General features: G+C 38.9%; 1 protein-coding gene across 1 annotated transcript in view; it reads right to left on the bottom strand.

Annotated features, from left to right (window-relative positions):
• Positions 1-352: 352 nt before the first annotated feature.
• kif16bb (kinesin family member 16Bb) overlaps positions 353-25,188 on the bottom strand; it is a gene marked incomplete at its 3' end in the record, with an annotated part of 31,879 nt that continues 7,043 nt past the window's right edge. The window contains exons 9-19 of the mRNA XM_081351602.1: positions 20,277-20,445; positions 20,056-20,178; positions 19,577-19,752; positions 17,928-17,993; positions 17,427-17,486; positions 5,188-5,307; positions 4,951-5,002; positions 4,721-4,858; positions 2,518-2,600; positions 598-659; positions 353-383 (exon numbers count right to left, since the gene is read on the bottom strand). Coding sequence (XP_081207728.1) covers positions 353-383; positions 598-659; positions 2,518-2,600; positions 4,721-4,858; positions 4,951-5,002; positions 5,188-5,307; positions 17,427-17,486; positions 17,928-17,993; positions 19,577-19,752; positions 20,056-20,178; positions 20,277-20,445 — 1,080 coding nt within the window. The remainder of the gene's footprint in view (positions 384-597; positions 660-2,517; positions 2,601-4,720; positions 4,859-4,950; positions 5,003-5,187; positions 5,308-17,426; positions 17,487-17,927; positions 17,994-19,576; positions 19,753-20,055; positions 20,179-20,276; positions 20,446-25,188) is intronic.

The following is a 25,188-nucleotide window of genomic DNA, read 5'->3' as shown; positions in this document are numbered from 1 at the left end:
TCAAATTCAACTCAAAACCTGAAACCAGAACTGAAAATGTTAGCTAGGGATATATATAGAAAAGGTCAATTTAATCTAAAAAGAGTGACAAAAGTGTTTTTTGTTTTGTTTTTTACACAACCCTGAACTGTCACTTAAATGTACAGTCCCAGGACAAACATTGACTGAAAAACTTGAACAAAACAGAGGATGTTGCTATTTTTTCCCCATCAGAGGCTAGGTCAATTATTTTGGTTGAATGATGAACAATTCACATCTTCAGAGAATGACAAAATTCACATCAAACCCCATGTGAAGTTGCAAAGTCTTTATAAATATGTTATACTTCCATGTTGTTAGATGTGAACAGGTCTCAAATCTCATCCTGGAAGAAAGTAAGTGTCCTAAATATGACAATTTATATCCATCTAGTCCACGTTTAGGTATATAAAAAGTAATAAGTGAAGCAATAAAAGTAAAATTTTCCAGGATTAGTGGTGTGCAAAATGTCTTGTGGAAGAAGATAAAGCTACAGTGCTGACTAAACGTTATATAACATAATGAATCAGAGGATGGATGGGGATACAGCACAGTCTGTCTCACAGCAGGTGTACTCACCTGAAATGACTGAAAGTGTCCACGGAGAACGCAGTAGAGTCACTCGACACGAAGAGCCCAGACTGGGGAGAACAAACACACACACACACAAATGGATGGTTGAGCATCCATAGACACACAGCACTGTGGTAAAAACCACTCTCACAACAGAAAGACAGCTGTTTCTAACACACCGCAATTACAGCACACTAATTAAAGCAAACATGCTATTAGAAAACACTACAAATCACCATCATTCAGATCGAAATGAGAGAGCAGAATGCAAGGAGACTAGTAAACATGATTGCAATGTGCCTCAATGAGCATGGAAATAAAACACCTTTTATAGCAAACTGTCTTTGTTCGAATGAAAGTTTAAAGAGATAGATCACACAAAAATATTTTTTTTGTCATCAGTCATTCACCGTCATGTTGTTCCAAACCCGTATGACTTTCTTTCTGCCAAAGAACACAAAAGGAGATCTTTAGCAGAATGACTGAGCTGCTCTTTTCCATTCAATGAAAATGGAAGGTGACGGGCAAAACAGAAGTCATGCATGAAGACATTCACTAAAGTCTTTCCTTGAAAATCATTCTATGGTTATGGTTCACTTTCACTGTATGGATAAGAGCATCTGAAACATGCTACAAATAAACTACCTTTGTGTTTTACTTTGGGTCACACTGGTTCAGAAATGACGAATGATTAAGTTTAGACATCTGAATCGGTCTAATATGTTCTAAGAAGCACCTTATGTAAATTAATTGTGCAACTTTGTTTTCAAAAGATTAATATATATACACACATTATATACACATATAAATATATATATATATATATATATATATATATATATATATATATAATGTGTGTATATATATTAATCTTTTGAAAACAAAATGCAGCTTACTATATATATATATATATATATATATATATATATATATATATATATATATATAGTAAGCTGCATTTTCAAACAATTGTCTTAAATATCACTAAATATCACAATGATCAGAATATTGGACATGTAAGGTGGTATTTCCTCTAAAATTGAGAAAAACTTATACCGTGGCACTTAATAATTTACACTGATTAATAACCATTCCAAATTGATAAAAAGGGTAAGTTTTACATCATCTTAAGTCGTAAGATTCATCTGGGGACAAAATGTCAATGGAAACAACACTCAGATGAATTTAGTTTATGCAAGCAATTTTCAAACTATTATGTACCATTGTGTAATATGGAAATGAGCAGTTTGAGTAAAAACTAAGTTTCGCACAAAATGACTGAATGGTGCCACTGAGAGCTCCGTGAGGCAAGTTAACAGTTGTTTGTGAGCGTAAGAATAGTTCACGCAGAGAGAAGGCGCTGTAATCTCCGTGCACAGAAGAGGAAACAGCTGCTGTCTAACTTTACAATGAGAGACTTAACAGTCAGGAAATATTTAATTACCTGTCACAGCAGTGAGAGACAGAGAGAGGGAGGGAAAGTTAGAGAGAGTGTCAGAGGCTGAGGAGAAAGTAAGACAGAGGAAGGAAAGGTGCATACTCGCAAACCAACAACAGAGACGTGTGGCTCTTATCAGAAGACACTGAGGTGCACAATTACTTTACCTCTCTGAGGAAATGAAGAAAAAAGGTGTAAAAGAAAAAAAGAAAAAAAAAAGAGAACTGGTACTTTGCAAACATACCAAGAGGGATTCATAATTTTAGCTTGAGGGAAGTGTATATGTGCCTCTTTGAAGAAGAAAGCTCCTGTTCTACCTTGCATGGAGAAGCACACAGCCAACTGGCATAGCAATTACAACTGAGAGCAGTTTCTGATGACTTGCATTTTTTAACATAAGTTGGTAATTGTGCTCACCCTTTATCCAGCAGCGTTTTAAATACATAATTTTTCACAATAGCTTCAAAAGAGAATGATTCTCCCCCCACCTTGCGTTTCTCCCGGAGTTGGGCTGCTTCTTGAGGATGATTGAAATGGAACATGGTGGCCTTTCCAAGTTGTATGTTCACACCTGACAAACAGAAATATAGACATTAATGGTGAAAAATGCAGCAATAAGCAAGATCTGTTAAACAATATACCGACAGTTTACCCAACAATACTCTTATATGGTAAATAACTGCATACATTTAAAATAACAACTAAATATAAGCAATCTGGCAAAAACAAATGATGACAGATAGATGGGAAAATAGACAATCCTGAACATGTGGCCAACCTGTCTTTTTCCTTTTCTAGTAAACACTTTATGCATAACGTTACTGAAACACAACTTTCTCTGGGGATTGTGAGAACGATGGGTTTCCGAGCAGATGCCCATTTCTCTCTTTCTCTCCCCCCTTTTTTTTGGAGTGAAAAAACTAATCTTGCCTCTATTAATGACATCCAAGGGGTGACAAAGCCCTTGAAAAGCCTGCATCAGATGGATTTGGGCCATGGTTGCTGTGGAAATTACTATCATTTGTTCAAAGGAAATGGCTTCAGATGCCACCGTGTCTAAAGAGGGGAACATTGGCAAATTGAAATTTGTGAAAAGGAGACTAGCATGGTTTTCCCACTCTCTTTTGAGTCTCCTCCTTTTTAGTTGGCTTCTCTCTCTCTCTCCTTTTTTTTTATTTTTTTTATCTTACACCCAGAATAGATCTAGCCTGTTTTGTCTGAATTCTGGAGGTTTTACCCTCTTTGAAAGGTTAATCCCACACATGCACTTCAAAACCCCTCTGCACTCTATCTGTTTCATCAGCCAATTAACTGCAGGTCGGGTGCTTTGTCCGCCAGAGTCTTAACCTCAGTCATGTTAGGCTGTTCTGGAAGTGCCACGAGTCTCACTCTGAGATGAGAGTCACGCTGGTGGACATGTACAAGGATAGAAGCAGTAGGGCGGGACTGTTGCACTCCACGGGCCTAGGAATGTAGAGAGGAGATCTGAAGTGGCAAGACGCAGACATACTCAAAGAGCTTCTTTGAATTCCAGTTAAAACCAGAGTTTGACATGATTCATATTTTCTATATTTGTTTGCTTGTACAGTTAAGGTATGACATCAAATCTGATTGGATGACTCCAATTCAAAGCTGCTGTTAATAGCTAATAGACAAATCTGTACCCATATACTGCATGTACTGAATTTTATATTAATAAGCCACTGTGTTGTGTCTTTGACTCACATGGAGTACATAAACTGCCTACAGCCAGGGTATACTACTGTATTACTTGGCAGAAGCACTTTTCAACAAGAATGCATTAAAATGATCATAAGTGACAGTAAAAACTTATACTGTTATGTACATTGTTACTTTTATTTTTTTAAATATATAAAATAAATGCTGTTTTTTTAAACTTTCTATTCATCAAAGAATCCTGATTTTTTTTTTAAATCATGGTTTCCACAAAATATTAAGCAGCACAACTGTTTTGAACATTGATAATAATAACAGTTGCCGCTATCGCCTCTGGCTTTACTTAGTTGGGGACGCTTAATATTCAACAATATTATTGATCAGACTGAACTGATGCTTTTGTATGAGAACTGAACTGAGCTGGGCGATGACATCATTTTTTGCAGAACTGCTGAAATGAACTAATTTAATAATTGATGATCTTTACAATGTAAATGAATCAACACTGTACTGACTTCAGCTGAACAACAGCCGAAATGCATTATTTTCCTGTTATAACTGAAAAGCTGCTTTGAAACAATTTGTATTATATATAAATTAAGGTGACTTGACTAAGAAATGTTTATTGAGCAACAAATCAGCATATTAAAAATTATTTCTGAAGGATCATGTGACTCTAAAGACTGGAGTAATGACTGTTGAAAATTCAGCTTTGCTGACCATAGGAATAAATTAAATTTTAAAACAACAACAAAAAAACAGTTCTATAAAATTGTAATAATATTTCAAAATATTACAGTTTTACGGTATATTTTGTTCAAATAAATCTTTGTGAGCATAATAGACTTCTTTAAAAAAAAAAAACAATTCAGACTTTAAATGGAAAAAAAGTTGATAATATTGATAATACTGAATGATATGCCTAACAACACCCTTTTAACTAGTAAAAAGTAAAGCATGAACTGCAATGGTTTGTCACAGATCCTACAAAAATGAGACTTAACAGTTTATTACCCTGGGTCAGAAGGTATGGCTGGGTCACCTCCACCCCATTGATTGCACATCTGGCTCCTGGTAACGGCACGAGTGTGACCGCTCCTCTCTGGTTCTCAAACACACAGTGTTCCCTCTGAAGAGCTTCACCGTGGAGAACTGCAAAACAGAGAAAGCTCAAAATGAAAAAAGGTCTGACATTGCCGACAGCTTCCTGTCAGGAACAAAATCGATGCGGACAGAATACAAACCTATATCCTGCTCTGGCTTGGTTCCTCCAGTCCCAGCTGAAGTTTTACCTTCCTAAACCGCAGAACAGGGGGATGTTTAGAAACCCCATAACAGCAAATATAGATTCAACCAATACTCTTGTTTTTGACAAAAAAAATGTCACTTGGGCAAAACTGACAAGCAACATCACATCAATGGGAGAAGAGTTCAACTGTACAGTACATGTTGGCTCTACGTTATGAAGAGGTGCTGCCTACCTTTAAATGATAGAGAACAACCCCTGTGCTGAGTAGATCTTCATCAATGCAGATTAAATAGGGCATTTGGGAATCAAGAACTACACCAATACCCTCTTTTCTGAGAGCTACTGTATCTTCCTAGATAAGAATCATAAAAGAAAACAGAGAGAAAGAGATGAGATGAGATGGATGGGGGTTGGCAAGAAAGATGATGAGCTAAACCATCAGAGAAAAAAAAACAAAAACCTCTAAAATATGTTTAAAGAAGCGGGACCAAAGCATAAATCTGAAATGACAGACATTTAATTGTAAAGCATCCGAGCAGAGGAAACAGTGTGTGTGTTGTTTATGACTTTGTCTTCATGCCCCAAGGCCAAGCAGAATAATATCTGGCTTTGGCTATATGTCGAAAGGTTGGGGGAATGGGGATGCTGGGAGAGAGGGAGCGATGTGAAAATGAGAAGAAAACACCATAAATCTTTTAGATCACTATGGGTCCATCTCAAACTCTCAAAGTTTGTAAAAGGAAATTCAACCAAACCCCATCACATAGACGTGTTGTTGAACCTTGTTAAAACAAGGACACATTACAACAACCAATACTTTACGTGTTCAGAAAATAAGACTACTAAAAGAAGCTTGGTATTTGAGGAGTGACACTACTAATGTATAAAGACTTGGGGGGTGCATCCTTAGCAACAACAATCCAATAAGCTGATAGAAAAATGCTAATTAGATTAAAAATAATGCTATACAGAATAAATAAAACACCATCTTTTTGACATATCTGGCTACAAAATATGTTTTGAATGCAGGCCTTGCCCACTAAAGACGAGGAATTCATAGATCCATGTGAAAAATGTTGAAATTGTCACTATTCTATGCATGGCTTAATGATTGATACTGTGATATAACACAGCGTTGATGTTTTAATTAAAAATCATTACAGTCCAACACCAACATTCCCTGTCATAAACTTTAAAAGTCACAGTTAAATCAATATTCCCAGGAAAAATCCATTGGAGTTGGATTGGAGAGAGGGGGACACATATAAATATGTATTTAATGGCATTTGAACAGCCCTTCACAGAACGGTAATGAGAAGCAGAAAAATGATTCTGCTGTGCGGGGCGTCTTTTTTTCTTAAATATGGTAGCACGTGTCCATGCTACTCCTCTTATTTCATTCTTCACAGAGATGGGAGGCACTTCAAAAGCACATCAAAGCACACATATTCTTCAAAGGCCAAGTGACATCTGTGAAGGTGCACGCAGATAGTCTATAAAGATTAATGCATCAGCTACTTTGAGAATGTTGGTTCCAAGGGAGCGATTATCACATTGGCGAAGCACATATTAAATAAATTCGGCATGCAGGATTTAGCATGTTCATTTTCAGGATGCAAATCCTAGACATACTACATTTGTAAAAACCCTTGTTGAAAAGACAAGCTTAGAGCAGTATGAATTTCCGCTCAGTGGGGTTTTATTTTTTTTTTTTTTTTTTGGTTAGTACTAGTTTGGTAGTGCTATAGTTAAGTAACCTTGTGACCAGCATGTCAGCATCCAAGAACATCATATGCTGTTTTTTGCTTTTCTGCAGGGATACCAAACAATTCAGCTTTTAAGGAAAAGGGGTGTAATTGGTTGGATGTGATTCATGTATTATAGTGTATTTTAGGAATGTATACACTTCAAGTTATTGTATAACTTCAAAAAAAATATTTTGTGTATTCCTATATTTTCTCATGGTCTATCTTACTTTGAAACATTTCTATGCCATCCACATCGTATGCAAACATCACTAAAATGGTAGAGTGTCATGCCTCATCAAATAAGTACTCTGCTTTGAATAATGTGTGCTTTCACCGGGGAACACGCGTCTGTTTCCAATACGAGAAAAGAAATAATGACAACAACCCACCTGACTGAACAATGAGAAAAGACCTTCGGATGCCCTGCGCATACTGAAGCAGCACAACAAAAAGAAAAACACTTGCATACCAATATGTCCGTGAGGACGCATTTAAAATAGGAGAGGGCCAGAGGACATCTTGAAAGGAGTCATGGACTTGGGCAGAGTGTTGGTATTAATTCAGAGATTTGGAGACTGGAGCACCAAAGGTTCACTCTTCAGAATGAAAGTTAATGTGCTTTGGTTCACTGTGCTCACTGACCTGAGGACACAAATGTCTTTCATTCTCTGAGGAACTCTGTATTGCACAAAATGAACTGCTTTTAAACTTGTGCCTGTGTGTGTGTGCAAGTGATTTAACTCAGTCATATTGTTTCAAACTTGTTTACTCATTTACTTTTCAAGGAAAAGCACCATTTCTCAGAATTGAAATTGTTCCTTTTAGACACTTTGAAACGATCAAATAACTGTCACAATCACGTTAGTTTGCACTTGCCATCGTCTGCCTTCGTCACTCATTTGTTTTCACGGACACTAATTATGTTCAGCTATGCAATCAACAATCACCATAATTATCACCTGTATATATGTTCAGTTCTGTTTCAGTTCGGTGTCAGGTGTCATCTATTGTGGACGTGTTGTATGTTGCTCTGTTCCTGTTCGAAATGCCCGTAGGATTTATTAAATATTACCTTATTGCATTCATCTTCTTCTTCTTGCGTTTACACAACCACCCTGCATGACAATAACCTTACCAGCAGCGTTTTTTTTTCTTAACAAATGTGGCCTTCTTCCCCCTCATCTTCCATTCCTCTCATTCTCTGCCTCTTCAGGCTAGAGAGCAATGCGTCTATTTCCACCTCATTGACAGCAGCGAATGGAGCGAAATCCTTTTCTCCTAACGAAGAGGGAGAAGCATCGATTGTGTGGAGGGTCTTCTCTCCACACTTAATTAAATGAATTCTTCCAAGACTTCATTAGATTGAGAGAGAGAGAGAGAGAGAGAGAGAGAGAGAGAGAGAGAGAGAGAGAGAGAGAGAGAGAGAGAGAGAGAGAGAGAGAGAGAGAGAGAGAGAGAGAGAGACAGTTTTTTTGCATGTCTGTTTAGCCTTGGAGCAAGGTACCTTCTGCCCCCGAGAACTTTTTAAAAAATGGTGTGTGTACAATTACATGCACTCTAAACTTCTGCAGCAAATGAGATCTGGCTGAGATCATAAAACCTCTAATTTATTTCACTCTCTTGGCAAATTAAAGGTGGTTTTGGTGCCCAAGACTTCAATTTGAGGCAATGTGGTCTGAAAACAAGGCAGATGCACTGGGTGAAGATTAAAAGGAGCTCTTAAAATATATGGGTTGAGAGATCAAGAGAGGATAAGAACTGCAAAATAGTGCACCGACTATAAAAACGACAGAGAAAGAGAGAGGGCAGGAAAAAGCAGGAGGTGGTATGTTTTGGTAAAATGATATAGGGCAGTATAGATCTTAAATGTAGCCCCGCCCCTTTTCAGCACTGTGCTCATTGTGTCCGGTCTTCCGGTTTGTATTTCCACAACATGAAGGTAAGATTTTATTAACAATGAAAACTATCCAGTGTTATTTTACATTTGATTGCTTACATTTGATTTCTGTAGTATTCTACCTAAATATACTGTTAGACCCTGTTGTTTATTTGTTCTTATTTTATTACCGACTGTTTCCTCGTCTTTTTTTTTATTTTTTATATGTAGTTCAACGATTCAAATAAAGCTTCCCTGTGCTGTGTGTAAGCTATGACAACAAAATTATTAAGTTAAATGATAAATTATCAAAAAATTATGCGATAACAAATTATCTGTATGGCACTATATATGGCAGTTTTCCACGTGGTATTGAAAGTGGTATCGAATATCGATATTTTTCAAGGTATCGTATCGAAGCTAGAAATTCCAGTATCGTGACAACACTACAGTCTACTGACATTATTATGACATCTGCTTCAAACATTCCAATGCCCATGATAACTTTTGTTAACTACAATAAGTAAATCCACTTCACCAGCTAATTACTCTTCAACAGCGATGTCATAGAAAAATACAGAAAAAACAGACATTTAAACACAAAGGGCCCTATCTTGCACCCAGCGCAATTGACTTTGTACACCGACGCATGTTTCATTCCTATTTTGCACCCGCGCAAAGCGCGTTTTTCCCTCCACAGAAGCACGTCGCTAAACTAGGGAATGAACTTGCGCTCCCTGGGCGGTTCAGCGCAAAAAAGGAAGTGTGTTCCGGCGCAAACGTTCCTTCATGCTATTTTGCAGGTTTAGAAAAGAATTGCGCCACTAACCAGGAAAAAATAGTTTAAAGTCAGTGGCGCGTTGCGCATGTTATTCATATGCTATTTTAAGGGCGCATGCTTGGCCATAATCAATGTAGTGTGTGCACAACGTGCATACACTTTGATTCTCTCATCTACACAGAAGAAGCAGTTTTCATTTTTGCAAATCATACATTATTACGATAGATAGATAGATAGATAGATAGATAGATAGATAGATAGATAGATAGATAGATAGATAGATAGATAGATAGATAGATAGATAGATAGATAGATAGATAGATAGATAGATAGATAGATAGATAGATAGACAATTTATTATAAAAGCATACATCTAGCTTACACATTTACCCAAATTATCATACGCCTTTTTAACCGAAGTTAATTTGGGTGGGTTTCTCCATCCCCAATCTCCCTGACGAGAGCGTTGCTCTCCTCGGCTGTGAACCGCTCCTGGCGCGCGCCTGGCAAATCCGCCGTTATAATAGGAATCCGCTTTAGAACAAACGCGCCTGCTCTTAAAGGGAATGTGAGATGACGCTCTGATTGGTTTATTTCACGTTACGCCCAAACCACACCTATGAATAATGAAGCTGCTTCAGACCAACCCATTTTACATTTGCGCCTGGCGCAAGAGTCATTTATCCCGCCGGGAAAATAGCAACAGCGCCAAGACCCGCCCACAAAGTTACTTGCGCTTTGCGCTTTGACACTTGCGTTAACAAGGAATAACTTGCATGAATAATGCTAACCCATGCAAAAGTAGCTGTCATGATGCTAGGATACTGAGGTGCATTACCATGCAGTTGCTACGAAATAAGTTTTAGAAGGTAGCTAAGTTGTTGCGATTGATGTTCTGGTGGAATTTAGATAGTAGCCAAGACTTTTCACAAATCTTTATTTTATTGTGGTCCCTAAATATGACTCAGATCCCTTCTTCAAATCTGAGATTTTCCCACCTGTTTTATAATCTGTTCACTTAGAAAAATAACAACACAACTCTGTTCAACAAGCCACATGATCTGGGGTATCATTTATGTATGCATCACAAACGAGACGGGTTATGAGCTGAAGTTTAATACTCAGCATTAGCAGTCTGTTCAAATCCCTGACTACCCTGAATATGAGCAATATTCATATTTACACTTGCCTTGCCTTCACATAGACCGAGATACTAATATGTACTGAGGTCCATGTTGGCCAACTGCGGATTCACCAATGAAAGCTTATGTTCCTTTTTCTTTTCACGGCTTGATATGGTTCTCAGATTGATGTGACATCCACTGAAGAAACACTACATTATATATTCATTTCATCAGGTGGACATTCGCAGAACTCATTAAAGGAACGCTTAATTACTGCCATTTGTTGTTCCTGTCCATCCAATTTTATTATCTGAAGGTATTTCACACCTATCCAAAGCTGAAAAAAAAAGAATGTGTTGCAATCACAACACTGCAATTAAAAGGTTGTTATGGATAATTAAGGGTGGATTTTAATAAACACTGAAAGTGATAAAGAAGCGAGAGGAAAAAAAATAATTCAGAGAAATAGGAAGGGTGGGAGGAGGACAGAAAGACATTTAAGTTAATATATAAATAAATACTCTTTCAGAGCCAAGATGAGAATAAGTGCTTGTGTTATTCTTGTGTTATTGTGTGTGTGTGTGTGTGTGTGTGTGTGTGTGTGTGGCTCCAGGGACTTGATGCATCTTTTTTTCCGAAATGAAAACAAATGGCACAATCGACTGGAAGATAAACTGCCCCGGTTAGGCTGCTATATCTGTCATCAATCCTCCTATTCCCTTCAGTTCTGTATGAGCACTCCTAAATTAACAAATGCGACGAGGGCACATCACCTCGCCAGCTGCCGAAGACTGGGACAGCCACTGGACAGAAGAAAATTCCCTCCCTCACACACTCTCCCCTCACACTCACTTTCTTTCTCTCTGAGAGTCCACTATTCAACCACATCTCCTTATTAACCGCTGTCCCCTCCCACCCCTGTAACCAATCTACAATGGCGCAGCTGCATAACTTTGCATTCCAAATCTGCCTCAAAAAGCGAATTAAGATTCTGTTTACGTTCCAGAGCCAGAGAATTGCCGTCACTCTCTAAAAGCATCAATTTACTCCTGCGAAGTAGCGAATCAACTCACATCAACCGAGTTAACCCTGAGCTTGCTGAAAGAGAGTGAACACTGAAATAGGAGTCAGAAAAGAGATTTTATGAGCTCAAATAAAACTACCATCTATTACAATATATAAAATATCAAGATGTCCAAGCTGCAACATATAAGCTGATGTAAAACTATTCTTAGTGGTGACCTTTCTGAAGAAAGTCTCACTTCTGGTTAAGTAAGGGATATTAACAGCTGGCCTTTTATTCTCAAATAACTCTTAATAGTTCATTTCAAAGGGATAAAAGTTTGATCAAAAAGATATCTTTGAAATGTGATGCCTTTTTATTCATCAAATGTCTTCAAGAAGCAATTACGCTCATCAAAAGACAAGTGGAATAGCTTTAGCTAGTTCATTAAACACATTCAGAGGTCCAGACTGCTTGCACATCTTGTGTCCTTGCTGTTCGTTTGTCACATAGAGACAAGTATCCATCTTGTGGATACACATCACTTGTTTGCATGTCTGTTAGCATCCTGTTCATTCCGTTCATCACACCCACTGAGACCACACCATGTGCTGTTAGCAAGCTAGCAACTGGAACCCCAACCGAACAGCGAAGAAAAGAATAACAACATGGCCATATTAATTAGATCACTGGATGCTCTGTGATTAATCCCGCCATATGTGACTAATCAAAATCTCTTAATTAAGGACCGTAGCATTTTCTTGCAATGAACCTCAATGGTCTGGGCTTCTTGAATTAACTTGTTATATACAACTGATTTGCACTAGTATTGAGATACATTGATTTTTAAATCAATTTTTATTTTTGTTGAAGTTATAGTAATTTTGTTTAATGTTTTTGCCATTTATTAGCTTTTTTCAGTTTTAGTACATCAAGGTAATGTACCTTGATGTACTTCACTGTTTTTTATCTATTGTTTTAGTTCTAATAACTATAATACTATAACCCTGACGCAAAGGAGTTCTCGTTTTGGCCAGCTTTTCTATTGATTTCATGTACTATAAGGCAACATGCTCTGAAACACTTCATCAACCTTTGGCATGTGTTCAGAGGTCTTGCACTCACTAGAGACAGACCGCCAGCTTTCCTTTCTGCTTAGCACTCCCTGGTCAGGGTCACTATCAACATGAACAACAATTTGATTGACTGAGAGCTTTAGGAGATTAAAGTCATTTTGTAAATACAACACAGAGTTAGTTATATGGTGTAAACTGGACTTGTATTTTTTGTAGTTGGATCCCCATGAGACACAATCAACTTAAAGAACAGTTCATCAAACAATGAATATTCTGTCAATGTTACTTCTTTCCTCTGTGGAACAAAACAGAACATACTATGAAAAATGACTCAGGGTTTGTTTTTGTTGTTTTTTTGTCCATAGAATGGAAGTCAATGAGGTTAAATGTTGTTTTGACGTCAATGTTCTTCAAAAGATCTTCTTCAAACTTAACACTTTAATATTGGGTGAACTGTCCCTTTTAAATCTACATATATACAATATGATATCCAGTTAGCCCCTAAACTGAATGTTTGTGTTTAATTTAAGCTTAGTTTTAGTTTCTTTTTAGATAAATATTTGGCATACTACAATATAATTTAGTCAGTGGCCATCCTATCCCCTTAATTACATGAACAAACCCACAAATGGCATTTCGTTCACAGAAAGGATCCTTATTACATTGACGTATTTCAATGTCCATCACTCTGAGAACATACATTTGACCATTATGTATGGCCATTGTTCCAACTGTGCATATACACACGCTGGGTGGCCACTGCAGACATTAGAGTTATTGAGGAAGAGAAACCGCAAAGCACGGGATGCATAATCTCTGTTAATATTTCTTCACCAAGAGAAGCCATTTTAATCATCTGCTGCACAAACCCCCTCCCTTCACTCTGCCACATGTTGACTTCAACATCATTAAAGCAGTTTTTATGGTGGCTGGATGACATAGTAATCTAAATAGTTTGAAAATTAAATATAAACCACGGGTAGACTTTCTTCTGTTTATTTCATTGCTTCAAGTCCAAGTGGAGGAACAAGAAACATCAAAGTGCTACAGTGCCATCTTTTGGTTCAACCTTTTCACCTTGCATGTTCAAAAAGACACTGAACTGATTCAAATGAATGACATGTAATATGACAACATTTTCTAATAATTTAAAAACATACATTCATAAAATGTGTTACATCATATTGGGCAAGCATCACTATTTCAATTTCTCAAAGGGATTTGAGCAAACCCTTTACCCTAAGTACTAAACTTTGGCACATAGCTTGTCCTACTTGTGCTAAGGACATCAACAATACTTTATTTGAGAGAGGCATGTGACGATCTTAGTTGTCAAAAGCATCTTATACACTTGCCCTAAAGAAGGGAGGGACCAGAATATCAGAGTCTCAATAACCTAGCAACCACACATTCAAAACAATCAGAACACCTCTGGACAAGAACAACTCACATTTACTTAATTTTAAAAAATATATAAATATACAAATTTGTTCACACTTTAGTTTAGGGTCTAATACTCACTATTAAAGCTACATGTATGTCATTTTTTAAGTTGATTCTTAGCAAAAAACACTTTGTTCTTTCAAAATGATATGTGCTCATTAATGTGTAATTACTTCTACCAACTAATCAAGTATTCTCGCAAGCGTAGAATCTGCCATTCAGAATACATACAGTACGAGTGAGTCGCTCGAATGGCGGAAGCCATGTTGCGCCTCCATCTTGAAAATACATTAGCCAAAGAGGGACATACCTGGAAATTCAAGCTTCGCCTTTCGTGTTTTTACACACAGTGGCACCGTGACGAATGCGAGGGGGAGATTACTCGCGGCAGATTTGAAATAATACGGCCACCGTAGGAGTTAAAACGCCCTCGGAATGGGAGGGGTTAGAAAGTAATATTCAGTTGGTAGTCATATACAATTTCACCACTAGATGGGAGAAAATCGTACACAGTGTAGCTTTAACTATGACTTTTGCCTCAATAAACACCTAATTACTGCTTATTATTAGTTAGTAAGGTAGTTGTTGAGTTTAGTTATTGTGTAGGATTAAGAGATGTAGAATATGGTCATGCAGAATAAGGCATTAATATGTGCTTTGTAGGTAACAATAAACAGCCAATATCCCAGTAATATGCATGCTAATAAGCAACTAGTTAATAGTGGAATTGGACCCTAAAGTGTTATCAAAAATTCTATTTGAATCTTAATTGATCTTGATACTTTAATATTATGTATTGTTCATTTACTTGTGTTTTATTGTCTGCCACTAATATAATACGACATTCACACAAGACAACAGATGCTTAATATGCAATCGCTTGCCTTTGCAAGGAAAAAATAACAGCCATAAACAGCCATCTGCCTTTTGGGGTTCGCAAAACCGCGTTGCATTGTTAAATCTTCTGTTTCTCAGTCAACCTCAGAGGCGGACCAAAATAAAAATGAGCTTTGAGACTTGTGCCTTTGTTCTTCTCTTTGTGGGCTGTCTCTTTCTCACTACAACACTTTCCCATCAAAAAAGATGCCAAAGCACTTGAAAAAGGTGGCGAAGAATAAGCAGTTGAGAGGCGAAGACGCTCATTATGTTGGGGTTTTGAGAAAACAGCCCTGGCGAAGTGCTATTTGAAGTAATTATCTGCAATTAAATTCAGCTGATGCATCAACGGCTCATCCCCATGCTGTTAGGTGGCTTGACGAGGCCAGGATATTTCCTCAACTTTCTGTCACCCCCAACACGTGCACACTGAATTCGATTGGATAAAAGCAGGATGGTCAGAGAGGCAGTTGGCATGCTGGCATGGAAGGAAGTGAGTAATAGCTAAATAGAGGTCTGGGCTATCTGGCCCTTTGTGGCTCATGTCTTTCTGCCTGGACTGGAGCAGATGAGCAGCTAAAAGCTCAGAGAGTATGCGTGACCATCTGCCATCTCCGTTTTGCTCTCCGCTTCATAGATTTGGGTGTGTATGTGTGTAAATGAGACAGGGAGGGAGGTGATGTGACGCAAAAGACAAAAAAAATGAGAGAGAAAAACCGAAAGCATCACGGACTATTTCCCAATTTCCCTATCCGCTTTCACAAACATATACGTGCAGGAGCAAGACCGAGGTAATAGTCTCTCATACCAATGAGCTTATGCTGTGGCATTCTGACAGTTCCAGCTTGTGGCCTGAAATTGACCCCAGACTCCTGCTACAGTCTGAAAACCTCCATTTACAACACCACAGGCTGCTACACAGAGCACCATCAAACACAACCGGCCAAAGGCAAAAACATTGCAAAACAACTGTGCTTCTCAAGCGCAACACTGCCACCTGTCGGAGGGAAATCTATCAGCTGCTGTTAAGTGTGTTATTTTTTAGAAGAAGCAAACTGTTTATTTCCACACAACCAGGGCCAGTTACGTTTCCACAACTTTTGACATATACAGCGCCATGAGTCTATTACAAGACAATCCCACTGGAGCAACCTGGGGTTAAGTGCTTTGTTCAAGGGCAAGGTGGTAATAACTTCTCATGGGGATCGAACCATCAAACCTTCCCAAACCACATATCACATCATCATCAAAACACTATTTTACCAGAGGAAAAAACAGATCAGTGGCACATGATTTGTTTAGGTGTACAAAGGTGAAATGGTTTAATTACTGCTTATGCAACTGCTTATGGTAATATTATATGCATGCATGCTAAAGGAGAATCTACTTTTCCAGCCCGCACTGTGAATGATTACTCAGTTTATTAAATAAAAGTATGAAAAGTCTGAGTGTCATTAGTTTAGTCAGATTATGTTTAGCTATAATTGTGAGCTGAATAAACATCATATCAGATTTTATGGAGGAATCAATTATCAAAATAATTTGAAAGAAACTAATTAATTCTTGCCACTGTATATAAAATATATAAAGGCATTTTTGATAGATAAGACACTATGGTCCTAAGTCATGGTAAACTCCATAGTTCAAGGTGAAGCTGAACGACATCAATGTATACGACTGCACAATACAACACATTAAATATGCTAAACTTCTATATTGTCATTCACATCATATTAAATAGTGCATCTACCCTGACTGAGTTCTAAGAACTAGAGATGACATTTTCCTGACTGAAAGCCTACATCCCTGTAGGAGCACTACCTCTCTTAAATGTGCTACAAGCTCAAACCAGCAGCAGAATATTTAAATGTCAAATAAACCAAGGAATTACAGACTATTTGACCCATATTCGCTGCACAGTTAAAAAGACAAAGGTATAAGATAAAAAAAAACTCTGCTATCAGGAATTAGAAATCTATGTGTGTGTGGCAGAATAGGAAGTTATTTAGGTGACTAACCAGCAATATCTTCCTCTCTATTTAGCAGCACATGGAGCTAGAGTGACGCACAGAGCTAAAGTGATATTGTTTTTCCTCCTCACAAGCAGACTACTTCACTGACTGCCACAGTTTACACAGGAGGGTGCAGAGAAGAGCAGACTGGATTCACTGCAATCTTTCTAAGATCACTGTGGATGAACAAATTAGATATAGAGGTAGAATTGATGCTGTGCTCTTGCAACTACGGGGGATTCTGAGTAAGAAGCAAACAAGCTGTAGGTGCTGAGTAACATCAAATTATAACACCTGTTTGACTGTAGGTATATATATTTTACATTTTTATGGTGTATATGCACATAAAAAAATAAAAAAAATGCCGTATACAGGAAGGTGAGTAATTAGGAAAATAATTAGGGTGAACAATCCTGATAACCCCGACACTCACTGGGATATGACAATTAATTTCAGCACCATTTCCTGAAATTCATGTTTGAAAGCAAAATGTAAAGGTGTATTAAGTCATAAGTGCATGCAAGTTACCAACCCTAAGAATATTATGGATTTCTTTCCAACGACTAGCCCACTGTTTTGTCAGCTCCTGAACCTGAGAAAGAAAAGAGAGATACTTTGGATTATTTCTATAAGAGAAAATACAGATACAGAAAAAATAAAATGCTTATTGTGCAGCTGCCACATTCTTTCATCACAATAAATGGGACAGAAAACAGCATTCTGAGTGTTGGGATAAATACAGCACTCTAAAATCCCAGTTGCAAGTCATGCATATTTACATCCAAACCTAACAGGAAGACTAAAGTGCGGCATAACATAAAATTAAAATAAAAACAACAATGCTGCTGCTGACCTCCTCTAGCATAAAGGCTTTAATTATCTCCCTAAATCAGCATGCATCATATTTAAACAGCCATGAGCGGTGGGGAAATCAAGGAGTGATCGGCTGCTGTGCTCGGTTTTACCCAACTTTTAATCACCAGAAGATCTGCTCAAGTAGTCTGAGGATGTGCAGTGAAATTGAGACACTTACTCTGGCTTCATCCTGATGAAGCCTCTCCTCCACACTCGACCCTAAAGGCTGCTCAAATGACACCATCTGTAAGGAGGTAGACTGAAGTATTTAAGTCATGTGACCACTGAGAAACAAAACAAAAGCTGTACAAAAGTAGGCACTTCTGTGTATATGCCAGTATTACATTTTAATACTGCATAAAACGTCTGTACAACTTTCCATACCAAAAGGCTGTGAGCAATATTATCCCAAAAAGCATGCAGACTTTGTAACAGTATGTAGTCCGGGCCATTTTGACATTATGGGCCCTATTTTAACGATCTGAAACACAAGTATCAAGCGCGAAACGCAAGTAACTTTGTGGGCGGGTCTTGGGCGCTGTTGCTATTATACCGGCAGGATAAATGACTCTTGCGCCCGACGCAAATCTAAAATGGGTCGGTCTGAAGTAGCTTCATTATTCATAGGCGTGGTTTGGGAGTAACGTTAAATAAACCAATCAGAGCGACATCTCACATTCCCTTTAAGAGCAGGCGCGCTTGTTCCATGGCGGATTGCAATATAACGGCGGATTTGCCAGGCGCACGCCAGGAGCGGTTCACAGCCGAGGAGACCGACGTTCTCATCAGGGCCGTAAAAGACAGAGAAGTGACATTATATGGGGATGGGAGAAACCCACCCAAATTAGCTTTGGTTAAACAGGCGTATAATAATTTGGGTAAATGTGTAAGCTAGATTTATGCCTATTTTTTCACATCTTCATGGACACAACAATGATTTCCCTCGTGTGTTAATATTTTTCCATGTAATAATGTATGGTTTTCTAAAAATGAGAACTGCTGCGTCTATGTAGATGAGAGATAAGCAAAGTGCAGGCGCGTTGTGCACACGCTACATTGATTATGACCAAGCATGCATCCTTAAAATAGCATATGAATAACATGCGCAACACGCCACTGACTTTAGACTAGGTTTTTCCTGGTCAGTGGCGGAATTGTTTTCTAAACCAGCAAAATAGCACCAGAAAACGTTTGCGCCGGAACATGCCTCCTCTTTGTGCTGCACCGCCCCCGGGAGCGCAAGTTCATTTCCTAATTTACCGACGTGCGCCAGTGGAGGGAAAAGTCCGCTGTGCAAAATAGGAATGATACATGCGTCGGTGTACAAAATCAATTGCGCTGGGTGCAAGATAGGGCCCTATAATTTCAGTGATATGATTTGGGAGGCACTAATCCTTCCAGAGGAAAAAGATATTGCTTAAAGGTTGCTTTCATAGTTCAGGAGAATTAATTATGTGTTAATTAGGTAAAACTGATCTCTTAAAATTGCTTAGGATAAAGACAAATAAACACAAAAACAATTGCCCGTTGATAAATTCAAAAGGTACATACTGAAATCTCTAACTTTTGTCAAAATCTGAGTAAAGTTTGAGCCATCATTCAAAAACTCAAGAAGAGACTAAGACCCTACTCTTGTCTTATGAGAGATATGAGAAGCTGGAGACTCCATCTCGTTGCAGTCTAAGAGAAACAGAGATATTGAAGAGATCTCAATTCTGATTTTTTAATTTCTTTAAGCTAATCTTGGCATACCATTTAATACTGATAATATACAAATTGAAATTCAGCCTGTGATGTCTGAGGAGGATGAAGTCGAACTTAAATCACCTGATTTCCCGCAGACAGCAGCGCTCTCAGACGGGCAATCTCAGCTCGCAGCTCTCTGATAATCTTTACATTGCTGTCCTCATTCACAGTGGGCTTGTTTAAAATGTTCTTGGCACGGCTGGCATAACGAAGAGTGTTCAAAGTTTCGCTGTAGTTCACGTCAGCAGGTGAGATGGCTAGAGTGACAAAAAAGATAAAAGGAAATTAATCCTTAATACATAATCAAGGCAAGATTAGCAGAACTCTCCTTGCAATGGAATGTTAATTTCAGTCTGCTACTTTTTCTAATGGCCTTTTTCGTGGATTTTTAGAGCTTAACAGCCCAAACTTCCCTTTTGTTGTAAGGAAAAGAGCAGCATGAACGTTTTGCAAAATAAATTGCGTAACAAAATCTTGCGTGTTTGGAGAAGCTATGAACTATGAGCTAGAACTATGAGCTAGAACTATGACCACAGTGATACGTGTGACCTCTGACATACTGGCTATCATGATGGTTTTGGAGTTCCCACCAAGACTGTCCTTTAGGAGCCAGGTAAGCGCAGAGTCTCGATATGGAACAAAGTTTTGTTTCCTTTTTATTCCACCACCAATGGACAGATCAGCTGTGACAACAAAGAATATCCACTGAACAACCTCATAACATGTCAGTCAGAGTGCTTGAAACCTTAAGCTGATACGTATTCTTTGATTGTTGGTTTACCTAAAGTGGAAATGACGATGCCCAGAGTAACCAGAGATCTATTGATGTTGGCGCCTTCCTTCAACCTAATGCCAGTAGCCTGTGTGGCATCAGCTCTTTCACTTCCTGCTAGGTCAACCAGGTGTACCTTACTCACCGTCTCACACGGTAACTCTGCATCAAACATGGCCTATAAGGACATATTATGGTAGACGATAGTCAGATATTTCTCAATCCGAAATTCATAATGTAGAACCATAATGCAACAGGAAAAAGAAACAAGTTAAAACACTTGATTGAACACAGGAAAGTAAGATTGGAAATGCTTAATGCTGCATGACATCCTGTCCCCTGAAGTTTCTGAAATTATTATGAATTTATTAAAAGAGCTGGATTATAACCAACAGAGCCAACTTAAAACCAACAGAACCCTGTTAAGTTTAAAATAGTAGTCTCATAACATGGAAAAACTAAGAAGACACACAGAATACTGAAAAAAACTGGAAAAAAATGCAATGTTTGGAGAAGCATACTATCATACTACTCTATATCCAGTGTGATATAGGAAGGAATATCAATCTGTTAAAATAAAAACAATAAAAAATTACAATATCTATTTTTAGATCACATGGAAGCCACTCAAAACATCAAATAATTTTTTTTGTGGAATAATGCCTACTGATTAACTTTTCCTGGTTATAAATACCCATCTATTATTTAATATATGAAATACTGTCCAAAAAGCAGTAATCTAGTATTCCAAAACATAGCCATTGACACATTAACATCTGTGTATCATTACCCAGACCTCCCCAACATACACAGAAAATGGAGAAAGCTCAGTGGATAATACAAACAGGGAGATGATAACTTCAAGCTGCGAAGGCTGAAAATAGCCAAAAATACAACGAAGTTCCACAGAAAGTTTTTTTATTACTCCACACTCTATTCTCCCGCAAATACCACAGAAGAACCAACAAGTCTCGCCGACTCACGCGATAATACATTCTTGTAGACTCTCGCGATAATACATTCACTCGCACATGAAGTTAACAATCTCCCTCTCTTCTTTAAATAAAAAAATGAACAGGTGATTTTGACATATTAAACATCGTCTCCAAATACAAAACGATTTTCAGAACACAGTAACATTTAAGTGAGCTTGAGTATTTAAACAAAAAAAAACTGTACCAAGATAAATGCTCAATAGTCCAGATATTACAGTTTCCATACACCCTCATACAGCGCTTTAAGAAGCATAAGTGAGGAAGCACCTTTCTTCGTCAAACAGTCAGCAAGTTGTGACTTGCCTTCTGACCAGCGCACTTCTTTGATTTTGTTAGCATGTAGGAGCTCTTTGACACCGCTTATTTCTAATCTTAGTCTCTTCTCTGTGACCTGTTTTGTAGACTTAAGTGCGTCAAACAGGGAATGGTTATCAGTAACACAAATAAGGGGGAGAGCATTAAGATCAGCTTTACCAGTGGTAAGCTCAGAGTAGAGCATAGTCAAGAACATAGCATTGTCAATACCATCTGACATGGCAAGGGTTTCTGCTGCCAGCGTACTTCTAACCACACGTCTGATTTTCTTAGACTGCCAAAACAGGGGAGAGAATTTTCCTGTTTTTGCCATGAGAGCAATTAAAGCCCCTCCCTGTGTACCTCCATCTGGAAGATTGCCCAGTGAAGCATCACTGAAGACCACCAAACCCAAATCATCACTGTTGCCCAAGTGTTGAAACTTAAGTGTGACCTTCTCTGACTTAAGTTTACGGATCACTTTGTTCACTTCATGTATGGACTGAACAGTAGCATTCTTAATGTTGGCTGCTAAGCTACATGTGTCAAACATTACATCTGGTCTTGTCTGTTTAGCAACCCACAGAATTTGTCCTATTTTGGACCTGAGTTGTTCTCTTTCTTTCTCGTTTAGTGGAGCCTCTCTCTGTACAGCACGTGCTGCTTGTAAGTGAACTGGTTGTAGGTTTTCAATGTAACTGTGCTGATGCACCTGCACTACACCACCCACAGTTGCAATGTCCATCCCCACGTATGAAAAACTGCCATGCTCTTCACGACCCACGTGAAATGCAGATTTAAGTACAGGGATGACGTTAGTTACAAAGTGCTCTGAACCTGCCCAAAAAAAATCATCCACATGGCATGCCAGTACTCCTGTCACCTCAGACTGCTCATTCTGCCAATAAAACACTGCAGGATCAACCCGTGACATTTTACCACCACTGTTCAGCATGAGTTCTTTGACCTTGTTGTACCAGTAGAGGGAAGCGTCTGCAAGTCCATACACACATTTCTTTAGTTTCCACAATGCATTGTTCACGCCTGCTTCTGGTGGAGGACGAATGTAAATGTCTCTTGAGAGTTCCATTCCCTGCAAAAAGGCAGACTTAATATCCATAGAATTTACTTTCCACTTGTTTTGACAAATAACAGCTAACAGCAGCCTGAGTGACTCTGATGCACATGTGGGAGAATCTTTTTGTAATTCATGATTATTGACTTCTTCAAATCCTCTTGCCACAAGGCGAGCTTTGGGAACAATACCATTAGAAGTCTCCTTCAACGTACAGACCCATCTAGTAGAAATACATTTCTGACCCCTGTCTGTGACCTCTTCGTAAACATTATTATTTTGCCAGTTTTCAATCTCTTGCTGTTTAGCAGCATCAAAAGAGATGTCTTTGGTAATGAGTACATCAGCATCAGTGTTATCACATTCAGTGAGAAGATCATCAACTTGTGACATGTCTAAAGCTTCCTTTTGGCCCTCGCTGCCATTTGGTTCAAGATACTGCACATTGTACCAGTTTTTATATTGCCCTTTTGCTTTTCCTGCTCTGCTTAAAACTCTGGCAGTGTGCTTAGTACCATCATCTCTGTTTGTAAACGTCACTGTCTGACCTATTCTCAGCTTGACACCAGTGAAACTCACTGTATTAGTAGCATCACTCTCTGTCTCATTACTTTGTCTCATGTCTTCTCTTTCATCTGTTTCTGTGTTTTCAGGGATTTGCACGTTTCCATTAACACTCATTTCATCATCTGAATTCTCTGACACATCCGTGTGTATTACATTTTCCTTTTCTTTACTATTTTCAGGAATATCAGGTAGTCCAGGTTTATCCTCATCCTGTGCATTGACTTTATTCAGCCTGGACTGGTGTACTCTGACAAGAATCCCACCATGTCTGATAAACACTACAGAGCCATCCTGACCGATAACTACAGCAGGGCCTTTCCACTCTGTACTGTCTGCTCGTTTGTAGTACACTCTGTCTCCTGTCTCATACTTTTCATCTGTAGGCCTGACCTGCTTTCGTAAAGCTCTTCTTATTCTTTCTGAGCATTCCACCTCCGTGAATGCTCTTCTGGATGCATGCAATGCTGCTAGGTGCTGTCCTACTCTAGTACTCATAGAAGTGCTCTCTAGAGCAGGCAGTTTATCAACCAAAACTGAGGGAAGATTAGGACTGTGACCAAACACAAGCTGGTGTGGACTATAACCATGCACATTGATCATACTGTTTTTGGCCATTAGAGCCCAGTCTAGAGCAGTCTGCCAGCCACACCCGTTTTCCCTTTTCACCTTCAGGAGGATCTCAGTCAGTGTCATGTTGTGTCTCTCCAGCAGCCCGTTGCTCCAAGGACTGTATCCCGCTGTAGTCTTCATCTCAGTGTTGAATTTTTCTGCCATCTCTCTCAACTCCTCGTTGTTGAACTCGCCACCGTTGTCTGTGTATATTCGTTTGGGGGCACCATGAACACTTATCCACGAGTGAATGAAGGAGTTGACGATCTCCGAGGCTTTCTTTGTTCTCACAATGTTTCCAGCACTGAAGCGTGTGAAGTGGTCGATGATGTGGAGGTACCATACGCCAGGTTCCAGCTCATGTAGATCCATTGCCACCGTCTCATTGTACTCTGAGGCTAAAGGCAAACCAACAGCAGGCCTGGGCTTGGTCCTGCTATATCTTTGACATACCTCACAGTCACGGATGATCTCTTGCAGAATAACTGGACAGTCTTTGTCAGTATTTCCAGAGCTGAGGATGAGCCTCTGCAGCCGGTCTGCGGAGGCGTGGCCAAACTGCTTGTGGAGCTTCAGGAGAACTTTACGCTTCTCTTTTGCAGACATCTCTGCTGTAACGACAAGGATTTCACTTTCATTGGTGTTCGCTTCAGTATTATCATCTCTAATGTCAACACAATAGTGTCCCGAGCTAGTGAGCTCAAGAGGCACTGGTTGCTTGAACATGACAACTCTGTCATTCTCCATGTCTAAAACAGTTCCTGCTCTCTTTAGAGACATTTTGCTCAGCAGTAAAGGAATATCAACAGGAACAACTTCCGTTTCAATGTGACATTTTGTTTGTCCGATCTTAGCAGGAAGCTTCACCTTTCTGTTGGATTGTACCATCTGACCGTCACCAAATCTGAAAGGTCTGCTGCTTGAAGATTCTGTTTGCAGCAGTTTGTTTATTTGGCTTTGGCTCAGGTCTTTCATGTAACTATCCAGCCACTTCTCACCACAAACTGTACGTGTGCATGCAGTGTCAATGATAGCTGATCCCAGTGATTCAGTTAGAAATATCTCAGAGTCCGTCATGACTTTTGTAAATAGTGTAATGTTACACTCTTCCACATCTTCTGTTAGCTTTACTTCATTTCTCCGATGAGGACAGTCTTTGGCCCAATGGTACGTGCTCTGACAAATGACGCATTTTGTTCTCTTACCATATTTGTCGAGTGGGTTTGTACCTTGCTGTGGCTGCCGCTGTCTGCTCTGTGACGGGCCGCTGTTCCATCTGAATTTGCCCGATGGCCTTTGCTCCGTGAAAAACGCCGCATCTTGAGTCTCGCTGCCGCCGCTTGCTCCACTGGTTTTTCCTCCGAAAATCCGCTTCAGCGCT

The sequence above is a fragment of the Scardinius erythrophthalmus genome (genome assembly GCF_964197995.2).
Source record: "Scardinius erythrophthalmus genome assembly, chromosome: 21".
NCBI classification, from domain to species: domain Eukaryota; kingdom Metazoa; phylum Chordata; class Actinopteri; order Cypriniformes; family Leuciscidae; genus Scardinius; species Scardinius erythrophthalmus.
This window is presented reverse-complemented; position numbering and strand designations above follow the sequence as displayed.